Source organism: Oncorhynchus keta, chromosome 9 (assembly GCF_023373465.1).
Source record: "Oncorhynchus keta strain PuntledgeMale-10-30-2019 chromosome 9, Oket_V2, whole genome shotgun sequence".
Classification (NCBI taxonomy): Eukaryota; Metazoa; Chordata; class Actinopteri; order Salmoniformes; family Salmonidae; genus Oncorhynchus; species Oncorhynchus keta.
Window position 1 is genome coordinate 11090941 of NC_068429.1, and position 22094 is coordinate 11113034.

The window sequence follows — 22094 nt, forward strand, 5'->3', positions numbered from 1 at the left end:
CCAACTCACTGTATTACACTATAAAATAGTGGAGCATGTTCTCTCTCTTTAATTGGTACAACTAGTCTTTAAAATTGTATCCATTTGAAATAATTCACTTAAAACAGAGAGGAAAGAAAATGATAGACGAGATCATCAAGAATTTTGTTATAGCTACAGGTTGGAGGTTGTACAGGTGAAGAGGGGTCAGTTTAAATCCAGGTGTCTCACCGCGTCTGTCCCGAGGGGAGGCAGGGTGTCAAACTCCTCCAGCGAGGCCTGGGCAGCCTGCAACGCCTGCATGCTGGAGTTGATGGTGCCAGTCAGGGCCTGCTGGGCTGATGTCTGCACACAGGGGAACATATCGAAATACACTCTTAGTTTTCATTCTGTACAGTTAATTAAATAGGGCTTGTAATTATTTTCCACTGAGAATGTTATGGTGTATTAGCCTCTAAAATGCTTTCTTCAGATATAGAGATCGTATTGTTGTCTGTTCAGTTATTTCAATTAACAGTCAATTGAGGAAGTGAATTAACCACTATTTCCTATTTGGGCTTTTTTTTTTTTTTCCAAATCTTGAAATGAACTGAATTTCACTTCCTGAATTGAAAACTGAACTGACCCCAACCCTGCTAGAGTTCAATGTGGCCCTCCAGTCTTACCAGCGGGGGCATGTGGCCCCTGTGCATCTGTCCGCTGGTGATGTGCTGCTTGGCCTGAGGCATGGAGCCCATCTGGAAGCTCTCGGGGCCCCCGGCCCCTGAACGCATGATGGCTGGCAGGGCCACAGAGCCAGTCTCCACCTTCCCCACCTTGTTGAACTGCTGCTGCAGCACTGTAGACCTGGGGGGGTGGAGAGACAGATAGAGGGAGGGTGGGGAGAGATGGCGGGAGGGTGGGGAGAGATGGCGGGAGGGTGGGGAGAGATGGCGGGAGGGTGGGGAGAGATGGCGGGAGGGTGGGGAGAGATGGCGGGAGGGAGGGGAAAGATGGTGGGAGGGTGGGGAGAGATGACGGGAGGGTGGGGAGAGATGGCGGGAGAGAGGGATGAATAGAGATGTCAGAAGACATACTATATTGCAGTGTTGTAAGGCTCTTCACCGTCATCAGAATCAGAAAGATGCCCCCATAGGCTAGATGGACCACTACACTGGACCCATAGGCTAGATGTACCACTACACAGGAGCCACAGGCTAGATGGACCACTACACTGGACCCATAGGCTAGATGGACCACTACACAGGATCCACAGGCTAGATGGACCACTACACAGGACCCATAGGCTAGATGGACCCCTACACAGGACCCACAGGCTAGATGGACCCACTACACTGGACCCACAGGCTAGATGGACCCACTACACAGGACCCACAGGCTAGATGGACCCACTACATAGGACTCATAGGCTAGATTGACCCACTACACTGGACTCGCAGGCTAGATGGACCCACTACACAGGACTCATAGGCTAGATGGACCCACTACACTGGACCCACAGGCTAGATGGACCACTACACAGGACCCATAGGCTAGATGGACCCCTACACAGGACCCACAGGCTAGATGGACCCCTACACAGGACCCACAGGCTAGATGGACCCACTACACTGGACCCACAGGCTAGATGGACCCACTACACAGGACCCACAGGCTAGATGGACCCACTACACAGGACTCATAGGCGAGATTGACCCACTACACTGGACTCGCAGGCTAGATGGACCCACTACACAGGACTCATAGGCTAGATGGACTCACTGCACAGGACTCATAGGCTAGATGGACCCACTACACAGGACTCATAGGCTAGATGGACCCACTACACAGGACTCATAGGCTAGATGGACCCACTACACAGGACTCATAGGCTAGATGGACCCAATACACAGGACCCACAGGCCAGATGGACCCACTACACAGGACCCACTACACAGGACCCACTGGCTAGATGGACCCACTACACTGGACCCATAGGCTAGATGGACCCACTACACCGAACCCACAGGCCAGATGGACCCACTACACAGAACCCATAGGCTAGATGGACCCACTACACAGGACTCATAGGCTAGATGGACCCACTACACAGGACTCATAGGCTAGATGGACCCACTACACAGGACTCATAGGCTAGATGGACCCACTACACAGGACCCACAGGACCCACAGGCCAGATGGACCCACTACACAGGACCCACAGGCTAGATGGACCCACTACACTGGACTCATAGGCTAGATGGACCCACTACACAGGACCCACAGGCCAGATGGACCCATTACACAGGAATACATACATACACAATGATGATGAAAATCTGTAGGGGAGTTATGGATAAAGACTGAGGGAAAGTTAGTACAGTATAGAATCTACTGACGTCAAAACACACACGAAGTGAGCAGTCACCAACATGCTGTGACATCACTGGCACACACGGCAGGAAACCGCTGCACTGGACTCACTTTTTAGGTGACACAGAATCCTCCAACATGGTGGACTCCTCATCTCCCTCTAAGCCAAAGTGGTCCTTGCTCTTTTTCTGTTGGAAGGAGACAAGACAGGTTATTGGGGTGATTGATATAGCTCTCTTCATTGAATTAAAAAAAAGGGGCAATCTGGGATTTGTACATCCATTTTCTGGCACTTTTAAAGTAATGATGTATGACCGTTGATTCTTGATTCTTTAACTTCTAAATGTCTCATGAGCTTAGTTCAACTGTCGTGCCTCATCAGAAAACATATTATAAGATTGTTTTTACTCTATTGTCTGTAAACAATTGTAATCTCACCATTACTGGGATATGTGATATGGTGTGGAATCTCTAAACTCTATAATGGCAGTACTCTATGCATACTGTAATGCAGTGCACAGACACATTGAAGAGGCAACTCTAGTGTACCCTGAGGTTTTTTGTCAATATGATTTCCATGGTGACCTGGTCATACAGAACTCTTGATTTGCTATCTTGACTGATTACAATCTCTGGCTACAACGAGGATTTTGTGTTGGTGCAGCTCCGCGGTGAAGTTTCCCCTGGGTATAGATCAAGGATCAGCTTTCCCATCCCTCAATCCTAACCGTAAACATTAAATGGGGAAACTGACCCAAGATCAGTGTCTAAGGGCAACTTTACCATACTCCAATGCATCTATATACTGTGAGACACCGCAGTACCTTTTTCAGAATGATGTCAATGTAACCAGCGATCAGTTGGGCGATCTGCTCTCCCTCAGTCGTCTGGACAGAGTAGTAACCGTCTTGATAATCGCCAAAGTCCTGGAATACAATTATTATATCTACTGTAACAGGGTGCTCCCTCAATGCATCTGTATGTTTTTGTTTGAAATGGCAGTGGTCCTATATTATATGTGACTAATTCCTTTACAACTAATCCCATAGAGATGCCTAGAGGGAACACAGCTGTTAAACCACTGTAAGAGACAAAATGACAACTTAATTGTATATAATGTATGCACATTGTAAATCACCAACGCCTGCCAAATACCTCCTCCGAGGTACTTACATAAAAATCTCCAAAGATTGGGTAGCATAGGTCCGTTTGAATAGTTATTACTCCCTGAAATATAACACTGACTTCATACACTGCATTTACCTGTCATTTTGTTGGCATTATAAGCTGCAGAAATGTTCTCTCCAAACCGTAAAAAGTCGTCATGGAGCTAGACGTTATTTATCTGCCAGGAAATACTCTCCAGAAAAAAAAATAATAACAAGACGGACAAAACGACCAGTCCCTTTTCTGTACTGGTTTATAACTGACAAAGAAAATGGAGCCTTGTGGTATGTTAATATTTGAAAAATCCTTCAGGGCCTTTTGTTCACTTGTGGGCAAATAAGCAGCACTAGATGAAAACATGCAATGTTTCTCCAGCACATGACCAGAATGCAACACTGTTGAATGTTGCTGATCTAGACTCATAAGGTGATGGGTATGTATGACTATGCATCTCCATTTGAGTCCCCCATGGGAATCGAACCCACAACCCTGGACGTTGCAAGTGCCATGCTCTACCCACTGAGCCACACATGCGCACATGCCACACATGCGCATGAAATGTGCATGAACTTCCTTTCAATGTTATTTTAAGTGCTAAAAAACATTTTCTATGTTCTATAATAACTTATTTTACATACACATCACCATCTTTTGCAGTGTGTATTCTTCTAAAGTGGTTGTCTACATTCTTTTGTGCTTTTAGTACAAGATGCCTCAAATACTTCTATGAGGTAGCATAGTAATAGCAAAAGACAACCCTGTGTTCATATTCCAGTCTAGACAAACTCAAGACAATGAACATAGTGGTTTAGTAAAAAAAAAATGTTTAAACTATGACTGAACATAAAACAACCTAATTCAAACAGCCAGACAATATGTTCCCCTTGATATCATCTCTAGTTGAGCACTGGGTCGTGTTCATTAGGGCACACAACAGAAAATGTTTTAAAAATGGTCAATTAACATTTCTTATAAGTCCAGGTAGTCCCTCCCTGTTTGTCAGTTTTCCTGCAGTTTGGCGTCTAATGAACATGACCCTGAATGTCACCCTGTTCCAATGCTGACCAGGCAACCAGAAGGTCAAAGATGACCAGGAGGTCAGAGGTCATGGGACTCACCAGGGTGAAGCTCTTGGGCGAGGCAGCCCAGCGTTTGATGTTGGTGAGGTTCCACTCCTGGATCACCTCCTTGGTCTTCTCGTCTACCCGCATGACACACTCCTTGGTGATTCCCAGCAGACGAGGGACCAGCTTGTTCTTACCCTTCATTTTCTCCTGCAAGGACACACACACACACACACACAAACACATGCTTAAAAATACTATCATACTGTAATACCTTAACATTTGAAAAGCTATTGCACATTCCATTCAACCATCAAAGGCAGTGAGTAGAACCTCAAAAGCTTTGAAAATGTTAAGAGCTTTGATTGGTTAGAAAGAAGATATTCACTGTTTGTTTAAGGAGTTGTTTAAGGAGTTGTTTAAGGAGTTGGTTAAGGAGTTGTTTAAGGAGTTGTTTAAGGAGTTGTTTAAGGAGTTGGTTAAGGAGTTGGTTAAGGAGTTGGTTAAGGAGTTGGTTAAGGAGTTGTTTAAAGAGTTGTTTAAAGAGTTGGTTAAGGAGTTGGTTAAGGAATTGGTTAAGGAGTTGGTTAAGGAGTTGGTTAAGGAGTTGGTTAAGGAGTTGGTTAAGGAGTTGGTTAAGGAGTTGGTTAAGGAGTTGTGGTTGAATGTTATTTTTTCAGTGCCATTGTACCTTTACTAGGAAGAATGACACTCCGTAGGTTTTCAGAGACCTAGCCAGTTTGACGTAGCTGACTTTGGCCTCAATTTCAGTCATGTTTTGGTAGTTTTTGTGTGCCTGTGTGGGAAACAAAAAGAAGACTTATTGAATATCTCAGCCAGTGATGCTATAGTGTCACAGTAGAAGTAATTAGAACAGAGCAAGTCGGGACACGTTTAAATCAATACGACCAGTTACAGCCATAGCAACAATGAATCTAGTTGGCATACATTGAACTCTACACAGATGGAGACAATGACTATTACTACAAACCAGACGGGGAAACTATTTTTTTTCAGGTCATGTGTTTTCAGTCTGTGAGAAAAATACTGTCCCCACCGCAAGGAGCAAGCAGCCCAAATATGACTGGCCTTACAACGACCCCCCCCATCACACTCACACCCACGCATGTACCCACGTATGCACCCACACTCACACACACATGCATGCACCCACACACAAGCGAACACACACACACGCATGCACCCACACACAAGCGAACACACACACACGCATGCACCCACACACAAGCGAACACACACACGCATGCACCCACACACAAGCGAACACACACACGCATGCACCCACACACAAGCGAACACACACACACATGCACCCACACACAAGCGAAACACACACACACATGCACCCACACACAAGCGAACACACACACACATGCACCCACACACAAGCGAACACACACACACATGCACACACAGCGAACACACACGAACACACACACATGCACCCACACACATGCGAACACACACACACATGCACACACACACAAGCGAACACACACACATGCACCCACACACATGCGAACACACACACACATGCACCCACACACAAGCGAACACACACACACACATGCACCCACACACAAGCGAACACACACACACACACATACACAAGCGAACACACACACACACATGCACACACACACACAAGCGAACACACACAAGCGAACACACACATGCGAACACACACACACATGCACCCACACACAAGCGAACACACACACACATGCACCCACACACATGCGAACACACACATGCATGCACCCACACACAAGCGAACACACACATGCACCCACACACAAGCGAACACACACACGCATGCACCCACACACATGCGAACACACACACACATGCGAACACACACATGCATGCACCCACACACAAGCGAACACACACATGCATGCACCCACACACAAGCGAACACACACACACACATGCACCCACACACAAGTGAACACACACACATGCGAACACACACACAAGCGAACACACACACACACACACACACACACACAGGCGAACACACACATGCGAACACACACATGCACACACATGCACACACACACAGGCGAACACACACAAGCGAACACACACAAGCGAACACACACATGCGAACACACACACACACATGCACACACACACAGGCGAACACACACAGGCGAACACACACAAGCGAAAACACATGCTCGGGTTCTTACCTGGAAGATTCTTTTCTCCCCTTTGTTCTTGATGTACTCTTTAGGGAGGAACTCTTTCAAACTACAGAAAATAAATACATAAATATAAACACACTTTATTCAACAAGACAGCAAAATCACTAAGGCAGGCAATATAATTCAGTAGTTCTGACTCAAGTTGGGATTCAAGTGATACTACATCAAAAATGCTCTGTATGTATGCACACAGTGCTGTAAACCGCTTTTGCTAAAAGGCAAATACATCTTTGTTATATATCTAAAATATTTGAGTCATTCGTGTTAAAGTATATACATAGCATTATGCAATAAACAGTGCTCACTCTAGAAAGCCTGGTTTGTGCTTGGTCTCGTTGTGGTCACCAAACTGGATCTGACACTGGTATCCGGCAAAGTCGCAGGCCTTCTCGAAGGAGACGGGATGGGAGCCGTTCAAAATGTCATCACGGGCCTGCACAGGGAGAGGAACATCCCAAAGACATTATCCACAAAGACGTTCATTAAGGAAGATCCCAAACAGAGCCAGGAGTAATCCCAGATCAGGAAAATAGATTAAACACAGAATACTTTGCTGTTTTGCATTTTTCCGTAGGCTGGTCCAAGTGACCAGTCTAAGGATCTCCTGTGATCAATGGTCTTAACTCTGTGGTCCAAGATGGCGTAGCAGTAAGACGTCTTGTCGTGTCCCTTGTATATATCGTTTTTTTTTTTCGTTTTTACATATTTTTCTTCACATATCTTTTAAAACATTTTGCTAAACCTCAACTTCTAAATACTCTTCTGCAACCCGCCTCACCCAATGTAGCTATTATTTATATTTACTTCGGATCCGGAACCCCTCAACTGAAGCTAGCTAACTACCAGCTATCAGTCAGCAAAACATTGCTAGCGGTCTTCAGCTAACCGGTCATCAGCTAACCTTTAGCTCGGAAAGCTCTCGCCAGTTCGAACAACGCGACTCTAACCAGAGCATTTAAAAAAAAAACATTTTTTTAAACCTTTATTTAACTAGGCAAGTCAGTTAATTAAGAACAAATTCTTATTTTCAATGACGGCCTAGGAACAGTGGGTTAACTGCCTGTTCAGGGGCAGAACGACAGATTTGTAACTTGTCAGCTTGGGGGTTTGAACTTGCAACCTTCCGATTACTAGTCCAACGCTCTAACCACTAGGCTACCCTGCCGCCCCAGCATAACGGACCTATTTTTTTATCCCCGGATTCCCACCGCAAACGGAACATTTTCAGCTGGATCTTCACAACTAGCTATCTAGCTAACCGCAACCCCGGATCATTACTCTTGGCTAGCGTTTCCACCCACTTAGCTTGAAGCTAGCCCGACCAGAGCCCCTGTGCTACCACCGTAGCATACTCCTGGGCTACAATATCCGGACCCACGACCGGTCTATCGATGTCACCGCATGAAGAGGAATAAACAGACTCACCCCATCGCGACGTCCCCCAAAGGCTAACTCTCTAGCCCTTGCTATCTCCTTACTTGCTAATTTGGCCTGCTAACTGCTAGCTTGTTTAGCCCCGGTCCGCTAACTGCTACCTTGTTTAGCCCCGGCCTACTAACTGTTAGCTTGTTAACCGTACTAACAGGCCTGCTAACCGTCTGAATCGCCGCGTCCCAAACACTCACTGGACCCATATTTACTTTCTATCTCTTTTCGATGTTTTATTTGTTTATACCTTCCGGTAACCTGCCTCACCCAATGTGATTTTATTTTTTATTTTTTTTTATTTTACCTTTATTTAACTAGGCAAGATCAGTTAAGAACAAATTCTTACTTTCAATGACGGCCTAGGAACAGTGGGTTAACTGCCTGTTCAGGGGCAGAACGACAGATTTGTACCGTCAGCTCGGGGGTTTGAACTTGCAACCTTCCGGCTCTAACCACTAGGCTACCCTGCCGCCCCATACGGAATCGCTATTATTAAAAGTTCTGCGACACTGTGAAGTCCATGGAGAACAAGAGCACCTCCATCCAGCTGCCCACTGCACTGAGGCTAGGTAACACGGTCACCACCGATAAATCCATGATTATCGAAAACTTCAACAAGCATTTCTCAACGGCTGGCCATGCCTTCCGCCTGGCTATTCCAACCTCGGCCAACAGCTCCGCCCCCCCGCAGCTACCCGCCCAAGCCTCTCCAGGTTCTCCTTTACCCAAATCCAGATAGCAGATGTTCTGAAAGAGCTGCAAAACCTGGACCCGTACAAATCAGCTGGGCTTGACAATCTGGACCCTCTATTTCTGAAACTATCCGCCGCCATTGTCGCAACCCCTATTACCAGCCTGTTCAACCTCTCTTTCATATCGTCTGAGATCCCCAAGGATTGGAAATCTGCCGCAGTCATCCCCCTCTTCAAAGGGGGAGACACCCTGGACCCAAACTGTTACAGACCTATATCCATCCTGCCCTGCCTATCTAAGGTCTTCGAAAGCCAAGTCAACAAACAGGTCACTGACCATCTCGAATCCCACCGTACCTTCTCCGCTGTGCAATCTGGTTTCCGAGCCGGTCACGGGTGCACCTCAGCCACGCTCAAGGTACTAAACGATATCATAACCGCCATCGATAAAAGACAGTACTGTGCAGCCGTCTTCATCGACCTTGCCAAGGCTTTCGACTCTGTCAATCACCATATTCTTATCGGCAGACTCAGTAGCCTCGTTTTTTCGGATGACTGCCTTGCCTGGTTCACCAATTACTTTGCAGACAGAGTTCAGTGTGTCAAATCGGAGGGCATGCTGTCCGGTCCTCTGGCAGTCTCTATGGGGGTGCCACAGGGTTCAATTCTCGGGCCGACTCTTTTCTCTGTATATATCAATGATGTTGCTCTTGCTGCGGGCGATTCCCTGATCCACCTCTACGCAGACGACACCATTCTATATACTTCCGGCCCGTCCTTGGACACTGTGCTATCTAACCTCCAAACGAGCTTCAATGCCATACAACACTCCTTCTGTGGCCTCCAACTGCTCTTAAACGCTAGTAAAACCAAATGCATGCTTTTCAACCGTTCGCTGCCTGCACCCGCATGCCTGACCAGCATCACCACCCTGGATGGTTCCGACCTTGAATATGTGGACATCTATAAGTACCTAGGTGTCTGGCTAGACTGTAAACTCTTCCAGACCTTCAGACTCATATCAAACATCTCAAATCAAGAGTCGGCTTTCTATTCCGCAACAAAGCCTCCTTCACTCACGCCGCCAAACTTACCCTAGTAAAACTGACTATCCTACCGATCCTCGACTTCAGCGATGTCATCTACAAAATTGCTTCCAACACTCTACTCAGCAAACTGGATGCAGTTTATCACAGTGCCATCCGTTTTGTCACTAAAGCACCTTATACCACCCACCACTGCGACTTGTATGCTCTAGTCGGCTGGCCCTCGCTACATATTCGTCGCCAGACCCACTGGCTCCAGGTCATCTACAAGTCCATGCTAGGTAAAGCTCCGCCTTATCTCAGTTCACTGGTCACGATGGCAACACCCATCCGTAGCACGCGCTCCAGCAGGTGTATCTCACTGATCATCCCTAAAGCCAACACCTCATTTGGCCGCCTTTCGTTCCAGTACTCTGCTGCCTGTGACGAATTGCAAAAATCGCTGAAGTTGGAGACTTATCTCTCTCACCAACTTCAAACATCTGCTATCTGAGCAGCTAACCGATCGCTGCAGCTGTACATAGTCTATTGGTAAATAGCCCACCCATTTTCACCTACCTCATCCCCATACTGTTTTTATTTATTTACTTTTCTGCTCTTTTGCACACCAATATCTCTACCTGTACATGACCATCTGATCATTTATCACTCCAGTGTTAATCTGCAAAATTCTAATTATTCGCCTACCTCCTCATGCCTTTTGCACACAATGTATATAGACTCCCCTTTTTTTCTACTGTGTTATTGACTTGTTAATTGTTTCCTCCATGTGTAACTCTGTGTTGTCTGTTCACACTGCTATGCTTTATCTTGGCCAGGTCGCAGTTGCAAATGAGAACTTGTTCTCAACTAGCCTACCTGGTTAAATAAAGGTGAAATAAAATAAAAAGTGGTGGGGCACAAACAGGTCTGGGACCAGGCTTATACTTCCCTGAAAAATATCCAAGGATAACATCATCAAATATTATCTTTCTGAGACAATCTAATGCCGTTCTAGCATCAAAATGAATGACGAGAAAATGTACCCATAAATTAACTTTAATGTTGGTCCAAATGTTTCATTGTTTTCATATTACCAGGAGCATGAACTATTGGGAACATTTTGTGATGTTCTCTGGCAAAAACCGGTAGAGGCAGGCAGGCAGGCAGGCCACATGGGCAGTGCTTGCATTGGCCTGGGCCCCCGTGTCCAGCTGTGTTTCAACAGGGAAAGGAGAGCTCCAAGAACTACTGTCTTTGGCAGGAACACAAAGACTAGAAGTCTTAAGAAAGAATAAGATGAAGCAAGCTTCTGTGAGTGGAAGACCGCAAAAAGTCTCAAAGACAAAAGGTTCACTCCTTCACCGTGTGTCCATATGAGACTATCACACACTGAACAACATTTTCTCCTCAAACTTTGGGAGGCCATCTTGGGAGAAGACATCCTACCACCACTATGACATCTGCCACCTCAGGACATAAAACATGGCTGACACGTCAATGGGCACCTTGAGCCAGCTGGCCTCCAGCTGTGATTCTCAGCTGTTCTTCCTGACACTGTGCATTCTCACACCAATGGAAATGGATGTTGGTACAGTAACTAAGGGCATGAATAGGAACTTCTAATGCAAAGCGTTACTGACATACTGTATCTTCCATTGACATCAAAGCATGAGTGAAATGGAAGGTTTGAGGTAAATACAATAATCTCAGGTTAGGTCATCTCAGGTTAGGTCATCTCAGGTTAGGTCATCTCAGGTTAGGTCATCTCAGGTTAGGTGTTGGAATGTGATCAATCATTAACACCGACAGGTCTACATGAACCCCTACAAGGAGAACCTTGTTTCCAAAACACTGAACACCCAAACCTCATTCCTGCCTTGGGTTTCTTTCCCAACTCCCGTCAGGATTTGTCCAACAGAGGTCCTTCTGGGGTTGGGTCTAAAATATCCCCGGATTATTTCTATATAGGGCACTGCCTTCAAAGAGTATCGGTTAGTACCTGGACGTAGAGCAGGTTGAGCTGGACCGGGTCTCGTGAGTCCACGTTCTGGTCTGAGTAGAAGAACTTCCTCCTGAGGAGCAGCATCTCGGTCTCCTCCACACCCTGCTCCCTCAGCGTCCGCCCATGGTCCAGCCAGTTCACTGACAATCACAATCAATACAACTCAATGGGAATCAATACAACTCAATGGGAATCAATACAACTCAATGGGAATCAATACAACTCAATGTCAGTCAGTACAACTCAATGTCAGTCAGTACAACTCAATGTCAGTCAGTACAACTCAATGTCAGTCAGTACAACTCAATGTCAGTCAGTACAACTCAATGTCAGTCAGTACAACTCAATGTCAGTCAGTACAACTCAATGTCAGTCAGTACAACTCAATGGGAATATATGTTCATCTATGCAAATCATGTCAGTAAAACGCAGTCAATACCAAAAAATTACAACTTTTATGCAACTAAATGTAAATTATGTGAGAAAACACAACTTGATGCCAGTCAATCAAAAGCCCCAAAAATACAAATGAATCAGCTGTGTCCTAATGGACATTCAAAATGAAGGACAAACACATAAATCAACAGAGATACTGGTGTCACGTCAAAATGTTCCCCGTGTGAAATACATTTTTACATGATAACTGGCACCATATTCTTCTTGAATATGACAAGAGACACTTGTCATGGACACTTTTGCGTGCGTGTGTATTTGCGTGTGTATCTGTGCGTGTGTCTGTGTGCGTCTATACGTGCGTCTGTGTGTCTGTGCGTACGTGTGTCTGTACGTGCGTCTGTGTACGTGAGTCTGTGTGTGTGTGTGTACGTGCGTCTGTGCGTGCGTCTGTGTGTCTTTGTGTCTTACACTCGTCATCTGTGTGGAGTTTCTGCTTAAGTTTCTCCATCTTCTTGTCGTCTCTCATCAGAGTCTTGTCCCGTCTTGTCAGAGTCCCCGTCATCTCCTCCTTCTTCTCCTCAACCATGTCGTGCACCAACGAGTACTCGTCATAGTTTGTGATACCTGCCCAAAGAGTGTTGAAAGAAAAATGTACTTTTTGGCTCTAACTCATATTGTCTTTCCTATACATTCATTGGAGGAGAAAGTCAGAAGAGAGGGGCCTTGGATGTGATTGGAGACATCGCCCTGTTTAAGGTACAGTCTATCGAATGGGACGTTAAAAAAGGATGTCCTGACTCTCTGTGGTCACTAAAGATCCCATGGCACTTATCGTAAGAGTAGAGGTGTTTAGCCCAGTGTTCTGGTTAAATTCCCAAACTGCCCCTCATACCATCATGGACACTAAATAATCTCCAGCTTCCAAAATCATCCCCAGCTTCTGTAAATGAGAATGTATTCTCAGTCAACTTATCGCCTAAAATAAGGATTAAATATAAAATAAAATGATCCTCCAATATGTTTTGAGGAGGTGGCAAGGAGAGAGGATGTGAGGAATCAAGGGGAGAGGATGTGAGGAATCAAGGGGAGAGGATGTGAGGAATCAAGGGGAGAGGATGTGAGGAATCAAGGGGAGAGGATGTGAGGAATCAAGGGGAGAGGATGTGAGGAATCAAGGAGAGAGGATGTGAGGAATCAAGGGGAGAGGATGTGAGGAATCAAGGAAAGAGGATGTGAGGAATCAAGGAAAGAGGATGTGAGGAATCAAGGAAAGAGCCTTTGTTTTTGGAGGAAATCTGACTAGTTGAACAAGTGGCAAATCATCAAGCAGTAACATTAGACTTCTATGAGTTGACCCTTTACTCATGACGACTCGATAACATTACCATTATAATGACATGAGAGATAAGTTAGGAACTGTTAATGCATGTTTCCGTCAACTGACTTTTCAGCCCAATTCACCAATTACCGCTAGTCAACTAACCTACGTTACATTTTGTGCCATGACTTATAATAAACGTGCCCATCTCGAAATCATTAAACTGACCTATCCTGGCACAGATGGTCATAAGCATGTCGCTGACGATCTTGGAGTCGTCCACCATGACGGTTTTCACTGTCCCGTCCAGCATGCGGATCTTCAAGGGCCTCTGCTTCTTCTTGTACTCCAGAGTGTCCTGATAAAAATCACCCAGTGACAACAATATTGTTTAAAATCCATATTTTTGAAGTGTTTCTCTCAGAGGGCACATTAATATGTATTAGACGTCATGTGTTAATTATAAACCCCACTCACAATCATTAGACGACACTTCCGATAGCTAGCTAGCTACATCCCTCGTAGAACTGTTAGCATCATAATATTACATTTAGCAGACGCTTTCATCCAAAGCCACCTACAGTCATGCATGTATGAATTGTGTGCCATGCTCTACCAACTGAGGACAACCATGTGGATATTATCATTAGTATCATCATACCAATGTTCAGACTGACTGACTATACAGTATGTCCCAACTTATGTTAAAAAAAAGATCTGGGTATTTTTGTGATTGATATGCATCTAATACAGCACGTTCGGACAAGTTTAGGTTTCAGACTTTCTAACCCAGTCGTCACTGGTGCAGCTTTACCACGGAGTCTACAACAAATATGTAACAGAAACAAAGATGATTTTTATCGCTGACAAGTTGTTTGGCGACGTCTCCGTAAGATGTTGTGGAAGATACTGCCGATATTTCTCAAATAGCTCTTTCCTGACCACCTCAACTTCATGAGCACAGATCTAAAAAGCACTTGAACAGGGAGACCAACTGACTCACTCACCCCATTCCTCAGCATGTAGTAGTCCAGGGCCTTGCCTGCCTCCAGCCAGATGCCTTTCTTGGGGTCCTCATCAGACAGGAACAGACCATAGTCATTGGCTGAAAGAGAAATTAGAGAAAGGGTATTATAGATTGAGGAGGAGGCTTGAGAGGGATTTGAGGAGGGGGTTTGGGGGGATTTTCTGGTTGTGGTGTGTAAGTGATACGATCTGAAGTCGTTTCTTTCCCTGTAAATCAAATCAAATTTCATTTGTCACATACACATGGTTAGCAGATGTTAATGCGAGTGTAGCGAAATGCTTGTGCTTCTAGTTCCGACAATGCAGTAATAACCAACAAGTAATCTAGCTAACAATTCCAAAACTACTACCTTATAGACACAAGTGTAAGGGGATAAGAATATGTACATAAAGATATATGAGTGAGTGATGGTACAGAGTGGCATAGGCAAGATACAGTAGAGTGAGTCAAAGGGTCTCATCTTGGATTAGTTGAAGTAATTCCAACATATAGAACAAATACTGTGTGGATTAAAAGAGTTCTTATCGGTGCATTAAGTCAGCTGGAAACAAACTAGAAGGTAACACGTCTACAAGTGACAGGAAACTGTGCCACCACACCGAAATCAGCTGGACTGTTTCTACTGGATTTAGTGCTTCGGTTTAGTTTTTTTTAAAACAACTAATTGACCAACGTTGGTTCAATTATCTGAATTAAAATGTTTTATTTTTTTATTCTGTGAACTCAATGCGCAGTTTCCCCAGAGCTATAGAGTGCATTTGCTGCGCCATGTAAATACGTGATCAATATACACTGCATTTGGAGAGTATTCAGACGCCCTTGACTTTTTCCACATTTTGTTACGTTAAAGCCTTATTCTAAAATTGATTAAATCTTTTGTTCCCCTCAATCTACACACAATAACCCATAATAACAAAGTGAAAAAAGGTTTTTAGAAATGTACACACACACACACACACACACACACACACACACACACATATATATATATATATTTAAAAAATGAAATACCTTATTTACATTACTATTCAGACCCTTTGCTATGACACCCGAAATTGAGCTCAGCTGCATCCTGTTTCCATTGATCATCCTTGAGAAGTTTCTACAACTTTGAGTCCACCTGTGGTAAATTCAATTGATTGGACATGATGTGGAATGGCACACACCTGTCTATATAAGGTCCCACAGTTGACAGTGCATGTCAGAGCAAAAACCAAGCCACGAGGTCGAAGGAATTATCTGTAGAGCTCAGAGACAGGATTGTGTCGAGGCACAGATCTGTGGAAGGGTACCAAAAACCTGTTTTTGCTTTGTCATTATGGGGTATTGTATGTAGATTGATGAGAAGAAAAAACTGTTTTATTACATTTTAGAATAAGGCTGTCGCGTAACTAAATGTGTAAAAAGTCGAGGGGTATGCATAATTTCAGAATGTACTGTATGTATATACAGTAATGGTCAAAAGTTTGGACACACCTACTCATTCAAGGGCTTTTCTTTATTTTTTATTATTTTCTACATTGTAGAATAATAGTGAAGACATCAAAACTATGAAATAACACATATGGAATCATGTAGTAACCAAAAAAGTGTTAAAAAAAAGAATATATTTATATTTGAGATTCTTCAAAGTAGCCACCCTTTGCCTGTATGACAGCTTTGTGCACTTGGCATTCTCTCAACCAGATTCAACTAGAATGCTTTTCCAACAGTCTTGAAGGAGTTCCCACATATCCTGAGCACTTGTTGGCTGCTTTTCCTTCACTCTGCGGTCCAACTCAAACCATCTCAATTTGGTTGAGGTCGGGTGATTGTGGAGGCCAGGTCATCTGACGCAGCGCTCTATCCCTCTCCTTCTTGGAGAGGGATGGCAGTAATGGACAGTCACTACCATCATGGGACTTTTATTCTGTGTTGTTACAGCATTCAAATAGCCCTTACACAGCCTGGAGGTGTGTTGGGTCATTGTCCAATTGAAAAACAAATGATAGCACAAACCAGATGGGATGGCGTATCGCTGCAGAATGCTGTAGTAGCCATGCTGGTTAAGCGTTCCTTGAATTCTAAATAAATCACAGACGGTGTCACCAGCAAAGCACACCCACACCTCCTCCTCCATGCTTCACGGTGGGAACTACATGAGGAGATCCGCTCACCTACACTGAGTCTCACAAAGACACAGCGGTTGGAACCAACAATCTCAAATTTGGACTCCAGACCAAAAGACAGATTTCTACCGGTCTAATGTCCATTGCTCATGTTTCTTGGCCCAAGCATGCATCTTCTTCTTATTGTTGCCCTTTAGTAGTGGTTTCTTTGCAGCAATTTGACCATGAAGGCCTGATTCACACAGTCTCCTCTGAACAGTTGATGTTGAAATGTGCCTGTTACTTGAACCCTGTGTGAAGCATTTATTTAGGCTGCCGTTTCTGAGGTGTTAACTCTAATGAATCCTCTGCAGCAGAGGTAACTCCGGGTCTTCCTTTCCTGTGGCGGTCCTCATGAGAGCCAGTTTCATCATAGCGCTTGATGGTTTTTGCGTCTGCACTTGAAGAAACTTTCAAAGTTCTTGAAATGTTCCCTATTGACTGACCTTCATGTCTTAAAGTAATGATGGACTGTCGTTTCTCTTTGCTTATTTGAGCTGTTCTTGCCATAATAGGGCTATCTTCTGTATACCACCCCTACCTTATCACAACACAACTGATTGGTTCAAACGCATTAAGAAGGAAAGCAATTGCACAAATTAACAACGCACACCTGTTAATTGAAATGCATTACAGGTGACTACTTCATGAAGCTGGTTGAGAGAATGCGAAGAGTGTGCAAAGCTGTCAAAGGCAAAGGGTGGCTACTGTGAAGAAACTGAAATATAAAATATATTTTGATTTGTTTAACACTTTTTTGGTTTCTTCATGATGTCAAATGTGTTATTTCATAGTTTTGATGTCTTCACTCTATTATTCTACAATGTAGATAATAGTAAAAAATAAAGAAAAACACTGGAATGAGTGGGAGCATGTCCAAACCTTTGACTGGTACTGTAAATATGTAAATACATGATCTAAGTGATTGATAGTTGGTATTCAGCAGTCAACAACTGAAATAGTTTAATAAAGTAAAGTAATGTGAATAAATGGTGGTTAATAAGTGATAAGCAGTAATGGACAGTCACTACCATCGTGGGACTTTTATTCTGTGTTGTTACAGCATTCAACCCACATAATGCATTGTGCATTTCATTTATTATTATTTTTGTCTTAATTATGGAAACCAAAAACAGCGATTCCTTTTCAATGAATCGAACCAAAACCGAACCAACCTCAAAAAGGAAAAATTGCTCAGCACTAACTGGATTAAACGGTACTTCCTGTGCTCTAGTGCCTGAAAGGTGCCTAGCTAGCACAGCTTGCCAGGGCTAAAGGAATCTGGCCATTTAAGACACTGAACATTCCATATTAGCTGTTGATGTTGGCCAAGACACGTCTCTCCCTCTTTTTACGTCTCTCCCTCTTTTTTCCTCTCTCTCTCTCTCTCTCTCTCTCTCTCTCTCTCTCTCTCTCGCTCCCAAAGTGGAAAATTACTCACAGGTTGAGACATGGAAGCGAGTCTGTCCACTGCAGTCAGAGAGAGTCACTTACGTAACAGCACACAGCTTCGTACGTAACCCCTAACCGAGGCACATTGGAAAGCAGAGAAGGAGAGGTTCCTTTCAATAAGGGACGCAGTTGTCTTTGTTACACTCAATTTGAGACATTTCTGGGCTTCCTGAAGATATTTTTTCTCACTCCAGTTTTTTCACTGAACCAAAAGGTATTTTTTGGCCTGAAACTGATGTCAACAAAGAAGTCTAAAAACCGACAGTGATAATATTTTTGAATTCCAACCAGTCTGCATCATTAAGCTGTTATGGCAATAAGATGATGAGATGGGGATTAAGGAATTCTGAAAGAGGAAGGGGAATATTGGAGAAGAATGAGGGACTCTTGGAGAAGAATGACAAAATCTTGGATGCAAAAAAGATGCAAAAGGGAGAATTCTCCAGATCCTTGGATCACTGAAATATCCTCCTTCTCATATCAACACTGCAGCTGCTCAGCAGTCATACATGGAAATATTAACATGGAAAGGTTGAGCAGGCCATAATGACACTCAGTAAAAGTCCTCAACCCTTCAAGACCTCAGAGAAATCAACTTCATGGCAAGTATTCAATGAGAAGACGACGACAAAGGGCTGGAATGGACACAGAAATGTTAGTATGAGGAAAGATGGGAGTGGAGGCATGAAATCTTTTGCTCTCACAACGTTTGCTGCAATTGTTTAGTTGCATCCCAAATGACACGATTCCCTATGTAGTGCACTACTTTTCACCAGAGCTCATAGGGCTCCCATAGGACTCTAGTCAAAATGTAGTGCACTACATAGGGAATAGGGTGTAATTTAGAATGCGTACCATTTGGATTACTGCAGAGTTTCAAGAGATGGGGGATGAAATCGACACAGTTACATGTCGGATTTTTTTTTTTTACGATATATCGTATCGCTTTTGGCAATATTGCAATATTATTTTTGTACTCGTTTTCTGTACCTGCATCAAAATTCCAGTATTTTTCCTTTACAGCTTGTTCTCTATCTTCTTTTTAATAGGGAACACTATTTCCATGACTGATGAAAACTGGTTTTCTCATGGCTCTCTCGTCTCTCTGACATACAGTTGAAGTCGGAAGTTTACATACACTTAGGTTGGAGTCATTAAAACTCGTTTTTCAACTCCTCCACAAATGTCTTGTTAACAAACTATAGCTTTGGCAAGTCGGTTAGGACATCTACTTTGTGCATGACAAGTAATTTTTCCAACAATTGTTTACAGACAGATTATTTAACTTATAATTCACTGTATCACAATTCCAGTGGGTCAGAAGTTTACATACACTAAGTTGACTGTGCCTTTAAACAGCCTGGAAAATTCCAGAAAATGATGTCATGGCTTTAGAAGCTTCTGATAGGCTAATTGGCATCATTCGAGTCATTTGCAGGTGTACCTGTGGATGTATTTCAAGGCCAGCCTTCAAACTCAGTGCCTCTTTGCTTGACATCATGAGAAAATCAAAAGAAATCAGCCAAGACCTCAGAAAAAAATTGCAGACCCCCACAAGTCTGGTTCATCCTTGGGAGCAATTTCCAAATGCCAGAAGGTACCACATTCATCTGTACTAACAATAGTACGCAAATATAAACACCATGGGATCACGCAGCCGTCATACCGCTCAGGAAGGAGACACGTTCTGTCTTCTAGAGATGAACGTTCTCTGGTGCGAAAAGTACAATTCAAATCCAGAACAACAGCCTTGTGAAGATGGTGGAGGAAACAGGTACAAAAGTATTTATATCCAGAGTAAAACGAGTCCTATATCGACATAATCTGAAAGGCCGCTCAGCAAGGAAGAAGCTACTGCTCCAAAACAGCCATAAAAAAAACAGACTACGATTTTCAACTGCACATGAGGACAAAGACCCTCTGGTCTGATGAAACAAAAATAGAACCGTTTGGCCATAATGACCATTGTTATGTTTGGAGGAAAAAGGGAGAGGCCTGCAAGCCTAAGAACATCATCCCAACGGTGAAGCACGGGGGTGGCAGCATCATGTTGTGGGGGTGCTTTGCTGCAGGAGGGACTGGTGCACTTCACAAAATAGATGGCATCATGAGGTAGGACAATTATGTGGATATATTGAAGAAACATCTCAAGACATCAGTCAGGAAGTTAACGCTTGGTCGCAAATGGGTCTTCCAAATGGACAATGACCCCAAGCATACTTGGGGTCATAAAGTAATCCTTCTCCCCCCTTAAAAGATTTAGATGCACTATTGTAAAGTGGCTGTTCCACTGGATGTCATAAGGTGAATGCACCAATTTGTAAGTCGCTCTGGATAAGAGCGTCTGCTAAATGACTTAAATGTAAATGTAAATGTAAATACTTCCAAAGTTGTGGCAAAATGGCTTAAGGACAACCAAGTCAAGGTATTGGAGTGGCCATCACAAAGCCCTGACCTCAATCCTATTGAAAGTGTGTGGGCAGAACTGAGTCCTACATACCGGACTCAGTTACACCAGTTCTGTCAGGAAGAATGGGCAAAAAATTCACCCAACTTATTGTGGGAAGCTTGTGGAAGGCTACCCGAAATGTTTGACCCAAATTAAACAATTTAAAGGCAATGTGTCGAGCAATATGTTTGGTGATAAGAAATAAAAAGCAATATGGTTGGTTATAAAAAATTACTTTGAATCGCAAAATACAAATCTCAGCATCAAAACGCAATACATATAGACTCTTAAGAATCGCAAAACATATTGTACATGGTGAGGTCCCTGGCAATTCCTTGCCCTACAAGAGACACAGTTATCATCTCTTTGAATTTCCTGTTGTCATATTGGGTTTTATTAAAGACAGCTGCTCAAGTCTAATAGTTAGTTCCCTGTCAGTATTGGTTTAGTGAGCAGTGCTGGTCTGTTGGCCTGTGCTACAGCAGATTGCTTGTTTCTGGATCCCTTCTGCATACATCATTCCTATCTAATCTCCTGTTGTCAAATGAGTGATTTTGAAAGACAGAGGCTCTAGTTTGTCAACATCCCAGGAAGCTGCACTGGACTGATAAACTGAATAGTTTAACAGCTACGCATTGGGTTATACACTATTGGCCCATTTCAGATTAGTGATGCCTACGCCTGCACTCATTTGCATTTGACAGTGACGATAATGTTTTAGACAAGAGTGAAATTATTCATGGATTTTAATTAAACTTCAATTTAAGTTTGAGTCACACGTAATGGCCATGTAATCACAATTTAAATCGATATTAGTTAAACAAAATATTTAGTTCTTCACAGACAAAATTATTCTTGGTGAACTCTAAATGACCTGTAAGAAAAACAACAACAACTAGAATGTGATGTAGGCATAGACATGACTAAAATCACAGGCACTATGTGTACAAGAGTGTGTATCGGCATGGTGTGTGTGTGTGTGTGTGTGTGTGTGTGTGTGTGTGTGTGTGTGTGTGTGTGTGTGTGTGTGTGTGTGTGTGTGTGTGTGTGTGTGTGTGTGTGTGTGTGTGTGTGTGTGTGTGTGTGTGTGTGTGTGTGTGTGTGTGTGTACTCACGCTGGCCCAGCTGTGCCTCGGGAACTCTTTCCCTGATCATTCGACAGGCGTCGTACACCATGGTGGAGGGCTCAAACTGCATGGTCTTCACCACGTTCCCCACGCCAATCTTAAGTGACAGGGCCACCATGACTGCCGCTCTCCGTTTCCACCGCCGTTACACCTGCAGGGACAGCAGGGGACACACACAGGACAGGGGGTTAAAGGTTAAAAGACAACACCATACATGAAGCATTACATAATTATG

At 43.8% G+C, this 22094-nt stretch overlaps 1 protein-coding gene across 3 annotated transcripts in view; it reads right to left on the reverse strand.

The window, feature by feature from the left end:
- The window catches only part of tln1 (talin 1), a 174657-nt gene that overhangs the window by 104821 nt on the left and 47742 nt on the right, over positions 1-22094 (reverse strand). For all 3 annotated transcript variants that reach the window (XM_052525129.1, XM_052525130.1, XM_052525131.1), the window contains exons 3-15: positions 21848-22010; positions 14665-14762; positions 13886-14015; positions 12808-12963; positions 11941-12083; positions 7099-7226; positions 6779-6839; positions 5254-5358; positions 4617-4772; positions 3156-3257; positions 2443-2519; positions 645-825; positions 211-324 (exon numbers count right to left, since the gene is read on the reverse strand). In XM_052525129.1, the coding sequence (XP_052381089.1) occupies positions 211-324; positions 645-825; positions 2443-2519; positions 3156-3257; positions 4617-4772; positions 5254-5358; positions 6779-6839; positions 7099-7226; positions 11941-12083; positions 12808-12963; positions 13886-14015; positions 14665-14762; positions 21848-21977 (1581 nt within the window). In that variant the 5' untranslated portion in view covers positions 21978-22010. The remainder of the gene's footprint in view (positions 1-210; positions 325-644; positions 826-2442; positions 2520-3155; positions 3258-4616; positions 4773-5253; positions 5359-6778; positions 6840-7098; positions 7227-11940; positions 12084-12807; positions 12964-13885; positions 14016-14664; positions 14763-21847; positions 22011-22094) is intronic.